Genomic DNA, 16,075 nt, shown 5'->3' on the forward strand with positions numbered 1-16,075 from the left:
GTCCTTCTCCAGCACCTAGTATTTATCCTTTCTTCCTATTTTAGTTGGGGTTTGAACACTATGTTGAACACTATGATCAAAAGCTACTTGGTGAGGATACGGTTTATTTCACGTACTTTTCCATATAATAGTTCAACAGGGCAGGAACTTAGATGCAGAGGCCTTGTAAGGGTGTTGCTTACTCATGGTTTTCTCAGCTTGTTTCTCTCTCTCTCTCTCTCTCTCTCTCTCTCTCTCTCTCTTTTCTGATAAACAATTAGTTTTAATTTTTGTGACATTTTTTGAAAATAGAGTTTTTTATATTATACATTCTGATTATGATTTCTTCTCTCCCTTTCTCTCTGCTCTGGCCCCCCAACATCAGTCACCAATCAAGAAAAGCCCTACAGTCTTGCCTACACATTCTCTAACAGAGGCATTTTCTTAGTTGGTATTCTCATCTTTCAAATAACTCCAGCTTGTGTCCAATTGAGATGACAGTAGCCAGGATACTTGGTCTCTCTTTCTTTGAAAATCAATCTCTCTCTCTCTCTCTCTCTCTCTCTCTCTCTCTCTCTCTCTCTCTCTCCATTTGCTTATTTGGGATTCTTATTATTTCCTCAATTTCTTATTTTTTTATTAACTTGAGTATTTCTTATATACATTTCAAGTGTTATTCCCTTTCCCAGTTTCCGGGCAAACATCCCCCTCCCCCCTCCCCTTCCTTATGGGTGTTCCCGTCCCCACCCTCCCCCCATTGCCGCCCTCCCCCCAACAGTCTAGTTCACTGGGCATTCAGTCTTAGCAGGACCCAGGGCTTCCCCTTCCACTGGTGCTCTTACTAGGATATTCATTGCTACCTATGAGGTCAGAGTCCAGGGTCAGTCCATGTATAGTCTTTAGGTAGTGGCTTAGTCCCTGGAAGCTCTGGTTGCTTGGTATTGTTGTACATATGGGGTCTCGAGCCCCTTCAAGCTCTTCCAGTTCTTTCTCTGATTCCTTCAACGACGGTCCTATTCTCAGTTCAGTGGTTTGCTGCTGGCATTCGCCTCTGTATTTGCTGTATTCTGGCTGTGTCTCTCAGGAGCGATCTACATCCGGCTCCTGTCAGCCTGCACTTCTTTGCTTCATCCATCTTGTCTAATTCGGTGGCTGTATATGTATGGGCCACATGTGGGGCAGGCTCTGAAGGTGTTCCTTCAGTCTCTGTTTTAATCTTTGCCTCTCTATTCCCTGCCAAGGGTATTCTTGTTCCCCTTTTAAAGAAGGAGTGAAGCATTCACATTTTGATCATCCGTCTTGAGTTTCATTTGTTCTAGGCATCTAGGGTAATTCAAGCATGGGCTAATAGCCACTTATCAATGAGTGGATACCATGTGTGTCTTTCTGTGATTGGGTTACCTCACTCAGGATGATATTTTCCAGTTCCAACCATTTGCCTACGAATTTCATAAAGGCGTTGTTTTTGATAGCTGAGTAATATTCCATTGTGTAGATGTACCACATTTTCTGTATCCATTCCTCTGTTGAAGGGCATCTGGGTTCTTTCCAGCTTCTGGCTATTATAAATAAGGCTGCGATGAACATAGTGGAGCATGTGTCTTTTTTATATGTTGGGGCATCTTTTAGGTATATGCCCAAGAGAGGTATAGCTGGATCCTCAGGCAGTTCAATGTCCAATTTTCTGAGGAACCTCCAGACTGATTTCCAGAATGGTTGTATCAGTCTGCAACCCCACCAACAATGGAGGAGTGTTCCTCTTTCTCCACATCCTCTCCAGCATCTGCTGTCACCTGAGTTTTTGATCTTAGCCATTCTCACTGGTGTGAGGTGAAATCTCAGGGTTGTTTTGATTTGCATTTCCCTTATGACTAAAGATGTTGAACATTTCTTTAGGTGTTTCTCTGCCATTCGGCATTCCTCAGCTGTGAATTCTTTGTTTAGCTCTGAGCCCCATTTTTAATAGGGTTATTTGTCTCCCTGCGGTCTAACTTCTTGAGTTCTTTGTATATTTTGGATATAAGGCCTCTATCTGTTGTAGGATTGGTAAAGATCTTTTCCCAATCTGTTGGTTGCCGATTTGTCCTAACCACAGTGTCCTTTGCCTTACAGAAGCTTTGCAGTTTTATGAGATCCCATTTGTCGATTCTTGATCTTAGACCATAAACCATTGGTGTTTTGTTCATATTTCCTCAATTTCTTAAACTAGCTACTAAAGTCATTTACATAGTTATTTTCTAATAAAAACATTTAGTGCTGCAGAATTGTCTGTGAATATTCCTTAGCTGTGTCCAACAAAGCTTGATATGTAGATTTCCATTTCTATTCACTTGAGTATATTCATTATTTCCTTTTTTAGTGCCCAATGTTTTTTATCTTTTAAATTTTTTTATTACTTTTTTTTTACAGTCCAGTTGTTCTCCCCTCTCAGCCCACCCTCCCACAGTTCCTCATCCCATTCCTCCTCGCCCACACCCCCCACCCCACCCCACCCCTGTCTCCAAGAGGATGTCCAAAACCCCCATGCTCCACACCCCACTCCTCCCCCTACCTCCTACCAGGCCTCCCCATTCCCTGGGGCCTCAAGTTGTTATTTCCTTTTTCCTTGGTCTTTGGCCCAGGAGCTATTTAGAATATGTTTAACTTCTCAGTACTTGGGCTTACTGTTAATTTCTCCTTTAATTTCATTCTGTAATAGAAACAAACTTTGCATGGCTTGAATATTTTTTAAGTTACCCAGACTTATTTTATTGCCTAGTAGATCATCTATCTTGATTAATGTTCCATGCACACTTGGAAAGACTGTGCATTCCACCATTGCTAGCTGCAGTCTTTACCGGTGTCAATTAGTGGAAATGGATGCCTCATCCATAGTTTTCCTTGTCTGCCCTAGGCTACTGTGCCTCCGCTTATCAAGCACTGTTGATAATTCTGACTTTTTTCCTTTCTTCTCAGTCCATCCATCTTGCCTCATGTGTTTTGAATTTGCATAAACATTTAGGATCGCTATATAATCCACACGCATTTCTTTCTTTATCATTATGAGGTAACCCTCTTCACGGCAGACAATATGGAGGCCGTGAAACCTTACTTGTTTGTATCAATTCAGCGATTTTTACCACTATCCATTATCTTCATCTTGGTCCATTTCATTGTAATCTTTTCCTCCGACCCTGTTTCTGTCTTCCTATGTAGACTGGCTTATCTGAAGCTGCACTGTAGTTGAGATGTTTTTCACACCCTCCTGGAAATGTTTGCCTTTAAATTGTAGAACTCAGGTGACTTTATCTTGAAGATATTATCACCATGGTCAGGTTCGAACCTGTTGTTTGTTCTCTGTTCATCTTATTTATATGTCCTTTTAACAAATCAACAGATTTTAATTAATCAAGAACAGTTTGCATACTAGACAGCTTTCCACAGAGTCAGAGGGCCTTCACTGCACCGTTGAGCTATATAGCATTTGTGGACAAACAATGAAGTGAGATCAGAATGGTCTGAGTGGACACACTTGGCTTTTGCCTTGTTTGAGCATGGTCTAGGCTCTTCGTGGCAGCTCTGACTGCCTGAGGCTTGACTTCTGGACCTGGTGAAACTCAGCCCTGTGGCTCCCGGTCTGTTCACTTCTCAGTTAGATTGCAGGTCACCCCAAAGGTCTCAATGAAACAAGTATATACTTGGGCAAAATTTGGTTTAATTCCTTGTTTCCTTTTTTTTCTGTTCTGTTTTGAAAACTTGTCTATTTTATGCTGCCACTTTCCTCTTTCACTCCTTTGTTAGCTATGACTTCTCATTTAAAAATAATTGTGAATGTAAGATTTATAGCAAAATAGTTTATGAGAGTCTAAGTAAAAGTGATATGACACCATTTCATACATACTCTAAGGATCTTTCACAAAGTGTTTCCACCTTTCCCTTCTTTGACTCTATGCCTTTTTTGTCATATAATTCACTTACACACACACACACACACACACACACACACACTCACACACACACACACAACACATCTTAATTTTTTTTTTACATTTTACTCCATGATCTTTTGTATAAAACCAGATTTTCATCCAGTGTTACTTTTGGCAAGAAGCATTTTCCTCTTCCACGCCTTGGACCTTTGGGTTGTGGGTGATTAAGGCTTTCAGTTTTCACGCTGCCAGTAGGATCCATGGATATCATTTGGTGGGGATGAGGGTAGGTTTGTTTAGACAGAGATCTTCCAGTTCAGTTTGCTGATATGCAAAATGAAAATAATGATGCAGGAAAGAGAGAGTAGGTCCTGTGGTGGAGAGAGCAGAGTTCAGAATAGAGAGGCTCACCTCATAGAAAGCCATGAGTAGAAGCAAGAAAACAGAATAGATGTTTAAAGGTGACTAACCAGTCAACACAGGCTTAAATCCAGGCCCTACCATCAAATGCTAGTCAGCAAGTTATACACAAACCTTTGAACTTAAGATTCCACATCCTTTAGAAGCAGTTTCCTGAAGGTTGGATAGATGGCTCAGTAGTTAAAGCATTTGCTGCTCTTGCTGGGGATCTGAGTTCTGTTCCTAGCACTCACGTCAGACAGCTCACAACTGCCTGTAACTCTAGTTCCAGGGGATAAAATGCTCTCTTCTGGCCACTGCAGGCACCAGGTATGCAAGTGGTGTATATGAGGTATGCAGAAAAAACATTCTAACATTGTTAAATAAATACATTTTTTAAAGGTTCCCTCCTTCCTCACAAAGAGATCAGAGTAGTCAAATGGTGGTGACATATTGAGTCCTCAGCAACTGGTGGAGACACTCAGTGTCTATTCAGTGTGCTCAGCGTCTTGGAGAGAAAGAAGTCCAGCTTTTCCGTCCAGGCCGCCTAAGAAAGAAGACTTTGGAATCTCATTTTTCCATTTGTTCTCATGTCTTTTCTCCTGCTTTTCTCTGCTGTTTCTTCCTCCCAAAGCACATATTTCAAATCCAAATGTCAGGCTGTCTGCAGGTGCAGAGCTCAAGACTGATAACATTTGGGGGCCAGATGTTAACTGACGTAAACACTATTAACGGCCCTGCAGACTGGCGGCTGAGGCATTGATTTCCAATTTCGTGATTATTATTTGAGTTACTGCCACACCTTCCAACCCTTCTACCTCAACTAAAAAGGAGATATGTGTCCAGTTTATCCCAGAGAGAATATATTAAGTAATTTAATATATAAAATCCCTTAAATGTTAAGCAATGGCATTTTCAAGCAGGATTGGGAGCACAGCTTCTAGGCCAACCCCTCATTTTTCCAGTGCCTCTGAAAGGACAATGGCTTCTGATGCCTAGTGAGAAAATAATCTCATTTTCAAATCAACCCATAGTAATAACCACAAAAGAGTGTTTCAAATCTGTGACAAGCTTTATATCAACTTTTTTATTTCTTTATTAATTATTTTATTTATTTGCATTTCAAATGTTGTCCCCCTTCCTGGCCTCCCCTCCACAACTCCCATCACCCCATCCCTTCTCCCTTTGCCTCTAAGAGGATGTTACCCACCCTCTAGCATCTCTCTTTGCTGGGGCAACAAGCCTCCATAGGACCAAGGGCCACCCCTCCCACATGAGGTAGTTCTCTACTACATATGTAGCAGGATCCATGAACTGACTCATGTATATTCTTCAGTTGGTGGTTTAGTCCCTGGGAGCTCTGAGAGGTCTTGTTAGTTGATATTATTGTTGCAAATCCCCTATGGGGTTGCAAATCCCCTTCAGCTCTTTCAGTCCTTCCCCTAACTCTTTCATTGGGGTCCCCAGGCTCAGTCCAGTGGTTGGCAGCGACTATCTGCATCTGTCTTAGGTGCTGGCAGAGTCTCTAAGAGGACAGCTATGCCAGGCTCCCGTCTGCAAGCACTTCTTAGCATCAGTAATAGTGTTGGGGTTTGGTATCTGTGAGTAGGATGGATGCCAAGGTGAAGCGGTCTCTGAAGAGACCACCTCCAGTAGATAGACATGGCCCCCCAGTTTAGGGATGGGGCCATTCGCCCTTCTCAAAATCTTTAACCCAGAATTGTTCCTGTCTAAAGGAAACACAGGGACAAAAATGGAGCAGAGACTAAAGGAAAGGTCAACTTTTGTTTTAAATTTGAATTGCTTTAGAATATGTGCAGAAGATCTCTTAGGAAATAGTAAGACAGCTCCTCCCCAAATGAGCAGAAAGTCCAAGAAGCTAGTAAGCTTGGTGTGTGGGAATCACCCAGAACACCATGGGTGTTCAGTTAACCATTCATTAATCCACAGAACAGGCAGCAGTTCAGAATTAGTGTTGCATCCCAGACAAGCACCAGGCACTGCCAGTTAAGCCATTGGCAAGTGCAACAGATTGCCTTACTGAGGTTTAGAGTTGATAAGAATGGAAGGTAGTTAGTTTTGAAAAATAAAATAAATAAAAATGGCACTGTGTGTGTGTGTGTGTGTGTGTGTGTGTGTGTGTGTGTGTGTGTGTAAAAGGTGTTCTATGTTCTTGAGGAGCACGGTCCTCTGGAGACAGATGAGTAGAGAACAGTCACACAGGACAAATGCTCTGACAGACACAAATAAACACCTGGATATCAATAGAAGTGCAGCTATGAAGGGTGGTAAAGCTCCAAGAAGAGGAAAAGCATGAGAAAAGCTAACTCAGCAATTTAGCAATCATTGCAAAATGTCAACCTAACTATTGTCCAACCCAGTTCTTCAGTTAAAAGTGAGGGTGCACATGGAGAGATGTCAGGATCCAGTGATACCCTGTCACTACCCCTGCCCTATCTTAGCTCAGACAGCATCATCCAAAGAAAGCAGATGGTTCCTGTATGGGTAGACAGTAGAGGGCTCTTAACCATAGGGTGGACCTCCTCACCACACTATTGAGCTTTTTCTTATTATTTTCATGGCATTTATTACTATCTACAAATATCATTTTTATTATAATTATTAATTGCTAATTCTTCTCTCAGGGACCCTTTTCTATATTGCTCTAATCCAAGGGTAAGAATCATGCCTTGTCTTGGAGAGGGTACTAATGAGTGTTTGCTGAATGTCCATATCGCCATTACTACTACTCCACACTTGAAAACCGATCTTTTTCTGTTAGGAAAATGTCTGTGAGATGTCTCATCTTAGAGGCACCCCAGAGATCTTTTCCTCACAGATCCATTTTGTATTGAAGTGTGGGGTACAGAGAGTTCCTGTTTCGGTCTATTCCCTACACAATGGACACTAGAAGCCAGATCCCCAGAGTCAGAGCTCTTCAGTATTCCAGCACTACCCCTGGTAAAGGCTATGTGGAATTAATGCCAATTAATGTGATTTTCAAAACTCCTGGGGAAGAAAAACAAATCAATAAGAAAGTGCTCCTAGAATGCAGATGAGCGATCACTAGACTTCTTGTGGTGTCCGGAAGGAGTCATAGAGTTTAGAAGTGACTTCTCAAGACGGAATCGCATGAATCTATTGTCACTGTGCCCAAAGAAGTTATGCTCTGGCCAGGGCATGGACTCAATATCATTCTGTCTGTGCTTTCATACAGTTAAGCCTTTCATTAGGAAAGCCACTGGTTGGTTCTATAAATGTGGGTCTCTGTTACTGTGAGTGGAGGGATGGATTCCTGTCTATCTTCCCTTCTACAGGACCAGATAGCCCAGTGAAATACTGGTCAGTGTAAATACCTAAGGAAATGGGTAAATGGTTATCTTTCTTTTCAAATGTTAGACAAGTATTTGAAGATGTTAATCTGAGAAAAATCTTTTCTAATAGAAAACTAATGCGACAGTATTTTTTTGTGAACAGCATTCCCACATGTACATAACCTGTATACGAACTATAGAAACTGATGGTCCTAGGATGGCATTCTCAGGGTGTTGAAGGGAGGATGGAGAAAGAAGGTTAATATCAGAGGATTAGAGCAGCTCCGCTCAAATACTCCACTGTGGTCTTTGACTGACAAACATTTTAACCCAAATGGATCGGCCTGTCAGATAAGAGATGTCAACTGTGGGATTCTTGCATTCATTCAACAACCATGTATGTGTGTGTTCTGATATGAGAGTCAGATCCAGGATCTAGAAATACAGAAATGAATTAAGACATAAGTCTTGCTTCTAGGAGGCTGTGGTCTAGAGGAAGAGAGATCACTAAGCTAAGGAAGACAGTCCAACATGACAATCTGAATCAAGAAAGCTTCGTGGAGGGAAGGACCTTGGGCACAGGTTATATAACCGTATAATAAAAAAGAGGTCACTTCAAATGAAGTTTTACACTTTAGAGCCTTCATTCTTTCCCTCCTTCAAATAGGTCACAAAGAATAAGCCTAGCAAACTGTGAGGATTAAATGATGCAGATGATGCACGGTGAGTCGTTTAAAAAAAGACAGCAAAAGGAAAAGCGGAGCTCAGTCCCCAGGGTAGTAGCCGCTCTGCTGACCCAGGAGTTTAAATCTTTTTTTCATAGAGTTTGTCTTTCCACTGGGAAGATTTGTTAGAGTCAGTCAAAGGAACTCAGCTAGAGAATGTCTGGGCTGAAAAGACGTTTCCGATTCAGAAATGGCCTATCCCTTAGGACTCTGCTTTATGACTCTTCATTACAGACATCGGGCTTGTGCAGGTAATTGGGAGTCAGGAAAGCACCACCCTAGGGACAATGGCAAGGCCATTCTGTGACCTCCCGGTTCAGCTTGAATTCCTGAAGGCAGAGCTGCTCTTGGTTTAATCAAAGGCTTCATGCACACCTTGCGCTTCTGTTCTTTATCTCTCATTTTTCCTTCCGGGCTCAGGAAGTGGACTTCTCATCTCCCTTCAAAGCTTGCTTAAATTGGAGGCCAGAAAACCCTGAGAAACAGTGGTGCCTTCTGCCACCTGCTGGCTCCTTCCTGTCACCAGCCTGGAGCTGGTTTAGCAAAGATTCCGAGGGCTGAGAGGAGCCACCTTCAGAGGTGTGAGGCAGCTGATGACCCCGCTTTTATCACAAAGCGGAGAGATGAGAAGGGGCCCTTGAAGCTGCTGGCATGACGCAGGCTTGGTTCAGGGAAAACACAATTGTATTCCTTTCAGATTTTATTCTTACATCATTACCTCATTACCGGGTAAGACTGATCAAGTAAAGTCACATTCTTCAAAGATCCATTTAAAGGAAACAACAGTTGTAGATGCGGAAGATGATAGAGGTAAGGGTAGGGAGTGAGAAGGAGAAAGAGGCCAGGAGAAACATTCTTCAGCACATTGCAGTATCCTTTAATTGCCTCAGGCAACCTTTTCTAAAGGATCTGTTGTTTGCAAGATTCTGACCCAAATATCTGGGACACAAAACCAGGTAACGTTTCCTCTCTTGACTATGGCAATGCATTGGGAAGCACTTAAATAAATGGAGAGTTAAACAGAGACCTGCAAGTACTCTCATGATATAGTTAGTCCAACATATCCATGCATTTGAGGATGCAGTCAATCGTGACTAGAAAATAGTTGGGGAAATATGTATCTGGAACACACATGTATAGATTTTATTTTCTTACCATGCCTTAAAGAATAGAGTGTATTAGCTGTGTATCTAAAATTTGCATTGCATTCTATATTAAGCCCCACAATGAGTGGGGTTACACGGGACGAGGTGTAGAAATTGTATGCCAATACTAAGTCATTTCATAAAAGAGACCTAAGCACCCACATCTGTAGAGTTTGGAATGGGATGGAGGTGTCTGGAATTGATCTTCTGGCAATATCAAAAGCAAGTGTTCTATATAAAGAATTGTGAGGGAGCACAGAGGAGGGGTGGGCATCAGTTTGACACTGTAGGGTCAGAGAGGATCACTGGAAAGGGTGATCCAAGATGATATTAGCAGGGAGCCTTGTACTGGAGGCAGCAGTGGGAAAGGCTGCCAGTTCCAGGAATGTCACTTCTCATGCATAGCCTCATTTGCCACCACTGCCCGAGGAGATGAGATCTCCCACGACAAAGCAGGGGGAAAAAGCTGTCAAAGCAGTAGATATTAGACAAATATCCCTTGGTTGTGTAGAGGGATGACAACAGGGCCAGGAGAAGCAGACCCAACCGAATAGAGGGTATACAAAGCACTGGAGATGGCTGAGCAAGACTTCCAGGATGGGTCTCTTGTCCTAGAAGAAAGGTGTCTTTAACCCGTCCATGTGTTGGACAGGGACAACCTCTCCCATACAAGCATATGGCTACTCACAAAACCATAAAAGTATGAGCTGCCTCCTCCAAACTCACCTGAAATGCCAACGTAGCTTCATGAACGGTCAGTCTCTGCAACCTTAATTACACCAGCAACAGTACTACAGTCACCAAATGTAAGAGAATGGTTCTGAAAACCACAAAATAGCTGCTGAATGAACAATTAAGGGGTACACGGAAAGTTGTAGTTCTAGAAGCCACAGAACCTTAAAAAGAAATCAATAGTCAGATCAATATGAAAAATGTTTAGATGGGGGCTGGGCTCAGCTAGTAGAATGCTCGCCATGGTGGGATACGAACCTGAGTTTGGAGCCTCAGAACCAATGTAAAACCTAGGCGAAGGAGCAGTATGTGTCTGTAACTGCATTGTTGGAATAGAGGAGCAACAGAGACAGGCAGAGCCCTGACAGTCACCATCCGGAAGTCTAGCCACGCCAACAGATTCCCTGGTAGGTAGAGAACAGCTGAGAAAGACATCTACCATTGACCTCTGGCTTCTGTACTGCTGCATGGGTAGGTGGTTACATCTTCCCCTAACACACACACACACACACACACACACACACACACACACACACACACACACACACATGCACGCACACGCGCACTACTCACCCACCCACTCACCCACATACAGGTAGTACACACATACAAAATACTAAACGGCCAGCAATGGCCATTTTCTTCCTCCCCTATGTTTCACAGAGCTTTCTTGTACTGCTTATGTAACGTTTGGGTGTAAGGAAACCTAAAGATGAAATGTGTGCCCTCATTAAGGCAGAGACAGAAAATGCCCTAAATAAATGATAACCCTATTTATGTGTTTTTTTTCTCCCATTGTGGGCTTCCTGATTGTCTTCCGGTTTGTATGATATATTCATTTCACTTGTTAAGGCCTCCTTTAGTCTTTCTCTGGACCAACACTGCTCCCCTTACTCCTTTGATCTGTGGGATGTATTGTGACGTCTGCGCACTAATTTTTCTGTGACTGGGGCTGGTGTCTGGTTGGTGATTCACTTTTGTTGCGAAGCTGTACATCTGCGCTGGTTGCTTTGAGACAGTGCCCTGGGGCATGTGAAAGGCCGTTTGTCTCACTGAGACTGCTTCTCAGCAACTGAGACCTCTTCCCGGCTTCTTCTGAACTCCAGCAAGCTCTCTTTTGAGTTTAGGCTACAGGGTTACAGGGTAAAGAAAAAGAAGAAAAGAAAACGAAAGAGGAAAGAGTATGTGGGGGGAGGAATCTAGTGTCAGCTCGTCTAGCACATGTGCTTAGTAAGTGTGACAGGGCACCCCTCCCCCAGCCTCACTTTCTCCTGCTACTGTTTCATGGCTTAGCTGCTGCACAGCAGGAATGCTGACAGCATGAAGACGACGAGCCCTACTAGAAACCTCATGGAAAAAGTTCTAAGAGTCCGTGTACTTGGCCAGATACTGGTACAGGTACGGAGAGCATTGATAGTCGTAATAGTGGTATCACGCGAGCACTGACCAAAATGCTCAAGCTAGAGACTGCTTGGCATCCCAAACACTAACCCTTTGGTCTTGCCTATACTAGAGCTTCTGAATAGCCACTCTTAAAAGTATTCTGCTGGTTTAGTATCAAAAGGCTATGAAGATGTACCCCTAGATGAAAAATAATAATACAGTTACACGTGGAATTTAGAAGTTCACTCCACTCATAGACTTTGGCTGATCCTGGTTTCACCTTTTAAGAACCTGCCTTCTTTGCCATTAAGAAGAGTTCTGAAGGCTGGAGAGATGAGACAGTGGTTAAGAGTGCCAGCTACCCTTTCAGAGGTCCCAGGTTTGATTCCCAGCACCCACATGGTAGCTTTCAACCCTCTGTAACTCCGCTTTCTTCTGGCCTTCAGGGAAAGGGACACATATGTAATGCAAGACATATGAACAGGCAAATACCCATACATATACAGATAAATATTATATGTCCATATCTATATATATATATATCATATATGTATATCTATATCTATATATCATATATCTACATCTATATATCCTATATATCCATATCTATATATCATATATATATATATATGATGAAAAGTTCACAGACAAAATCAGGACTTACAGGTTCTACAGGATTTGAGGGTCACAAAGAATCCTCTTTACTAAGTAACCGTTCGGTGTCTCAACAGCTAGTAGAGATCTCACCCAAGGCAAGTTTGAATGTGCTTCACTGTCTTTCCACTTGTTGTGCAGTACAAGCCAGGCAGGCTGGCAAGAAAGTGAGTTCAAAGGATTTCATACTTGCCTGCAGCTTTGGGAAGGAGCCCATCCCAGACCACTTCTGAGAAGGTTCATCTGTGGAGTCTCGGAAGCCCTGGTACGTAGTAGGTGGCTGCAGCACCTGCTTGGCCCTTCGCCCAGGAATCCCCGTGTACTGCTTCCTGTCAGACTTCGTATGGAGTCTGAAAGCAGCTTTGATCAAAATTCTCCTCCTTCTGGTTCCACGGGAAGCTAGAGTTAAGGCAGTCTGCTGCCTCCTTCTGGCTTACTCAAGATGGCACGTTGGGTCCCTGGAGAATCATTCAAGGGTGCTCATAGACTGACTCTCACATACCAATTACAAGTGTTGTTAGAAAAGAAGTGGCCTTCCGTTATCCAGCACGCCGTTTTGAACTGAGGTTGAGAATAGCTGTAAAGACATGGAGTGGGAAAACAGGCCTTCCGGTGTTCCAGCTTGCAACCGGATTAGCTCTCCCTCATCAGTGGTCGTTGTATGTTTTCAGTTGCCCATCATCAAAGATGGCTCAAGACTATGAAATGGAAAAGTCTAGAAATAAATAGTTCATGAGTTTTAAATAGCATTTACCACAAATTCGTGTGTGTGTGTGTGTGTGTGTGTGTGTGTGTGTGTGTTTGTGTTTGTGTGTATTCCTGTAAACACATGTGTACACATGCTTGTGTAGGACGGAGGTCTTGGCACAGGGTCTGTCAGCAAACCTGGGCTTCACTGACGTGCGTAGACTAGCTGGCCAGTGAGCTTTCAGGATTCACTCCCGTACTGCCAGTGCTGGAATTATAGCTGTGACCCTGCACCTACTTCTTCACAGAGGCGCTTCGGCTGCAGAGTCTGATCTCTGTGTTTTCGCACTATTTATATCCACAGGGCTATGTCTCCATTTCTACAGTATAGTTTAGAATTGTCTTGGTCATAGTTGAAGTGAATCTCTTGCTGTGGCTGATTTACAAATTGTATCCCCAGTGTGTCTATACAGAAAAACACAGTATGCATGGAACGGCTGCTATGTTTCCTCAGACATCTGCTGAGGGTCTCAGGATGTATCACCTCCATCTCAATGAGTACAGGGAAACCAGTGATCTAGCATGTTTCCTTAAACACGATATTGATGTTTGTTTTTCTTTGTCTTATTTACCTTCGATATAATGGAATCAGATTATATAGCTTGCAGAGTGTGTGGGGCTTAATGAAATAATATACCAGAAAGCACCTTGTAAATTTAAGAAATTTAAGCAAAAGTAAAACACACACACACACACACACACACACACACACACACACACACACACACCAGATTAGGACTTCTGAGAGGACTGTGGCAGCTAGGTAAGCATAAAGGAAGCTGAACTGGATAAAAGACCACCCACATTCCCCACCTCTTCCACAGTCTCTCAGCAAAAGGTCAACAGCGGAGCAGTGAGTGAGAGAAACTGGGGAAGGTGGTCTCTGTCCATTCAAAGCTACGTGGAGCTGTGCATGCAGAAAGAAACAAATGCTTATGGTTAAAGCAAACTTGGGAAGGACATGCCGCTCTAAGGTGATAACAGGCTGGGGCAGAAACAAGGGGCAAAACCCAAATGGCTCCTGCTGATGTTCAAGATGCCAAGCTTCTAAAATAGCACAGGGCCTGAAGGTACCTTCCCCAGGGAAGGGACAGTGATCAGACTCTCCCTGGCCCTGTGCTGTGACAGCCTATGATGGTATTCTTCTCCAGAGCCCCAGCTCAGCAGCCTGGGACAGTAATTTGGTGTTATCAGATTAATTAAGTCATTTATGTGGCTAAATTTACATATGAATATTAAATATCAGGCTGGGCCTCTCTAATCAGACAGCCAGTGTTTTCAGGGTAACACTTTGTTCCCAAAACATTCAGAAATATGCAAATTGGATTCTTTAATGAGGCTGTTATTTATGTAAGGAAGAAGTCTCCCAGCTAGGAAGACGCCTTCCCATGATATTTTTGTCTGACACCTAGAGCTGTGCTGGATTCCGCCCTCTGGAGTTGCTCGTTATCAACAACTTTATTTATTTATCTTCTGCTTCTGTGACATTTGGTCAGGCTCTGGAGAAGTCATAAGCTTTGCCCTTGGGTCCAAATTCTGGGTTACTATTTTACGACCAGGTTAGTAAACCTGGGTAATGAGTGGAGTTTGTGGAACTTGCCTTTCTATGGACAAAACAGGAAGCCTTGCAACCAAGACCTGTGCTACAGACTAAAACTCTCCGCAAAGCTTTGCGGGGTGAGCCTGGCACGCAGTGCCTGCCACCTGTAAGTTCTCCGTATCTGTGAACTGTCCTCTGCAGTTCTTAACTGACCAGACTTTCCCGCTTTCCTTTGAAGCTTTGATGTGGAAAATGGCCCTTCTCCAGGTCGGAGCCCACTGGACCCTCAAGCCAGCTCTTCTTCAGGACTGGTACTTCATGCCGCCTTCCCTGGGCACAGCCAACGCAGAGAGTCTTTTCTCTACAGATCCGACAGCGACTATGACTTGTCACCAAAAGCGATGTCAAGGAACTCCTCACTTCCCAGCGAACAGTAAGTAAACCTCTTCCGGTTCCCCTCTGGGTTCACCTCACCCTTGACCCTACTGAAGCAGCAGCAGCAACTGTGGCCATCCCAAGGGAGGAAGGGGAGAAACTGGACAAGTGACAAAGACATCCATCTTAAGAACTTGAGGAATATTGCCTAGGGTTCCCATGGTGCAAAAAGAAAACAAAGCAAAAATCTCAAGCACAGTGCTCATGTCTGTTATCTGAAAAGTTCCACTGGGTTTATTTCCTGAACTGTTAAATCGTTTATGGAATGGAAACCTTACCACCTTTTGCAAATCATACTTGAATTTAGGGATGTAGGAGGTCTTGGGCTGGAACACAAATGGTGGTTGCTTACCAGCCTCATTCATTGGCCTTTGCTCAGTGACATTTAGCTAAGGGGTCATCCAGCCACATACCTGTGTCCCTTCTGTGAAACTTCATCATCATACTTACCCACCGACTGGCTCCTTGGACAGACAATAGTTTTGATTGGCTGATACTACTTGCAGATAACTGCTTTTTAAGTTAAAGAATGACAAAGGTTTTGTATTGCCTGTTCGCTTAAGTTTCTGAACCCAAATAAAATTGGTTGCTGGAAGCCATGCCTTAAAAGGTTTCTGGGCACACACTCAATCATTTTTTGATGCTGTATGTTATGAAAGTATCAGTAACTCCCTAGAATCTCCAGTCTGGAAAAGTCCACTAGGTTCTTGTCCTCTGTTAAAAAGAAACCCCAAAAGATTCACCTTCTTGTAAAAAGGTAAGGAATGTTTTAAAGTTGGCAGTAGGAAAATATTTTGCAGAGTCCCTCTGCCAACAACTTTTATTGGAAGTACTCTAGTCTAGGAGTCAGAGAACTGGCTCAGCCATTAACAGCACTTGCCGTTCTCGCAGAGGTCCTAGGCTAAGTTGCCAGTACCCATATGGTTGTTCACAATTATCTGAAGCTCTGGTTCTAGGGGATCTAACACCCTCTTCTGGCCTCTGTGGGCACCATACACATGTATGGTTTGCATATATACATGCAGGCAAACACTTAAATGCATGTTAAAAAAACAAAAACCAAACAAATCTGGTTTTTAAAGTAGTATATAGTTATAAAACATTCCAATCATGA

General features: G+C 43.1%; 1 protein-coding gene across 4 annotated transcripts in view; it reads left to right on the forward strand.

Moving 5' to 3' along the window:
- Window positions 1–16,075, forward strand: part of Pde4b (phosphodiesterase 4B) — a 576,426-nt gene that overhangs the window by 442,936 nt on the left and 117,415 nt on the right. For all 4 annotated transcript variants that reach the window (XR_015687514.1, NM_001398935.2, NM_017031.4 and 1 more), the window contains 1 exon segment: window positions 14,765–14,959. Coding sequence is in view for 3 of the 4 variants with exons in the window: in NM_001398935.2 (NP_001385864.1) it covers window positions 14,765–14,959 (195 nt within the window). In the remaining variant the exon portion in view is untranslated.

Source organism: Rattus norvegicus, chromosome 5 (assembly GCF_021556685.1).
Source record: "Rattus norvegicus strain SHRSP/BbbUtx chromosome 5, alternate assembly SHRSP_T2T, whole genome shotgun sequence".
Classification (NCBI taxonomy): Eukaryota; Metazoa; Chordata; class Mammalia; order Rodentia; family Muridae; genus Rattus; species Rattus norvegicus.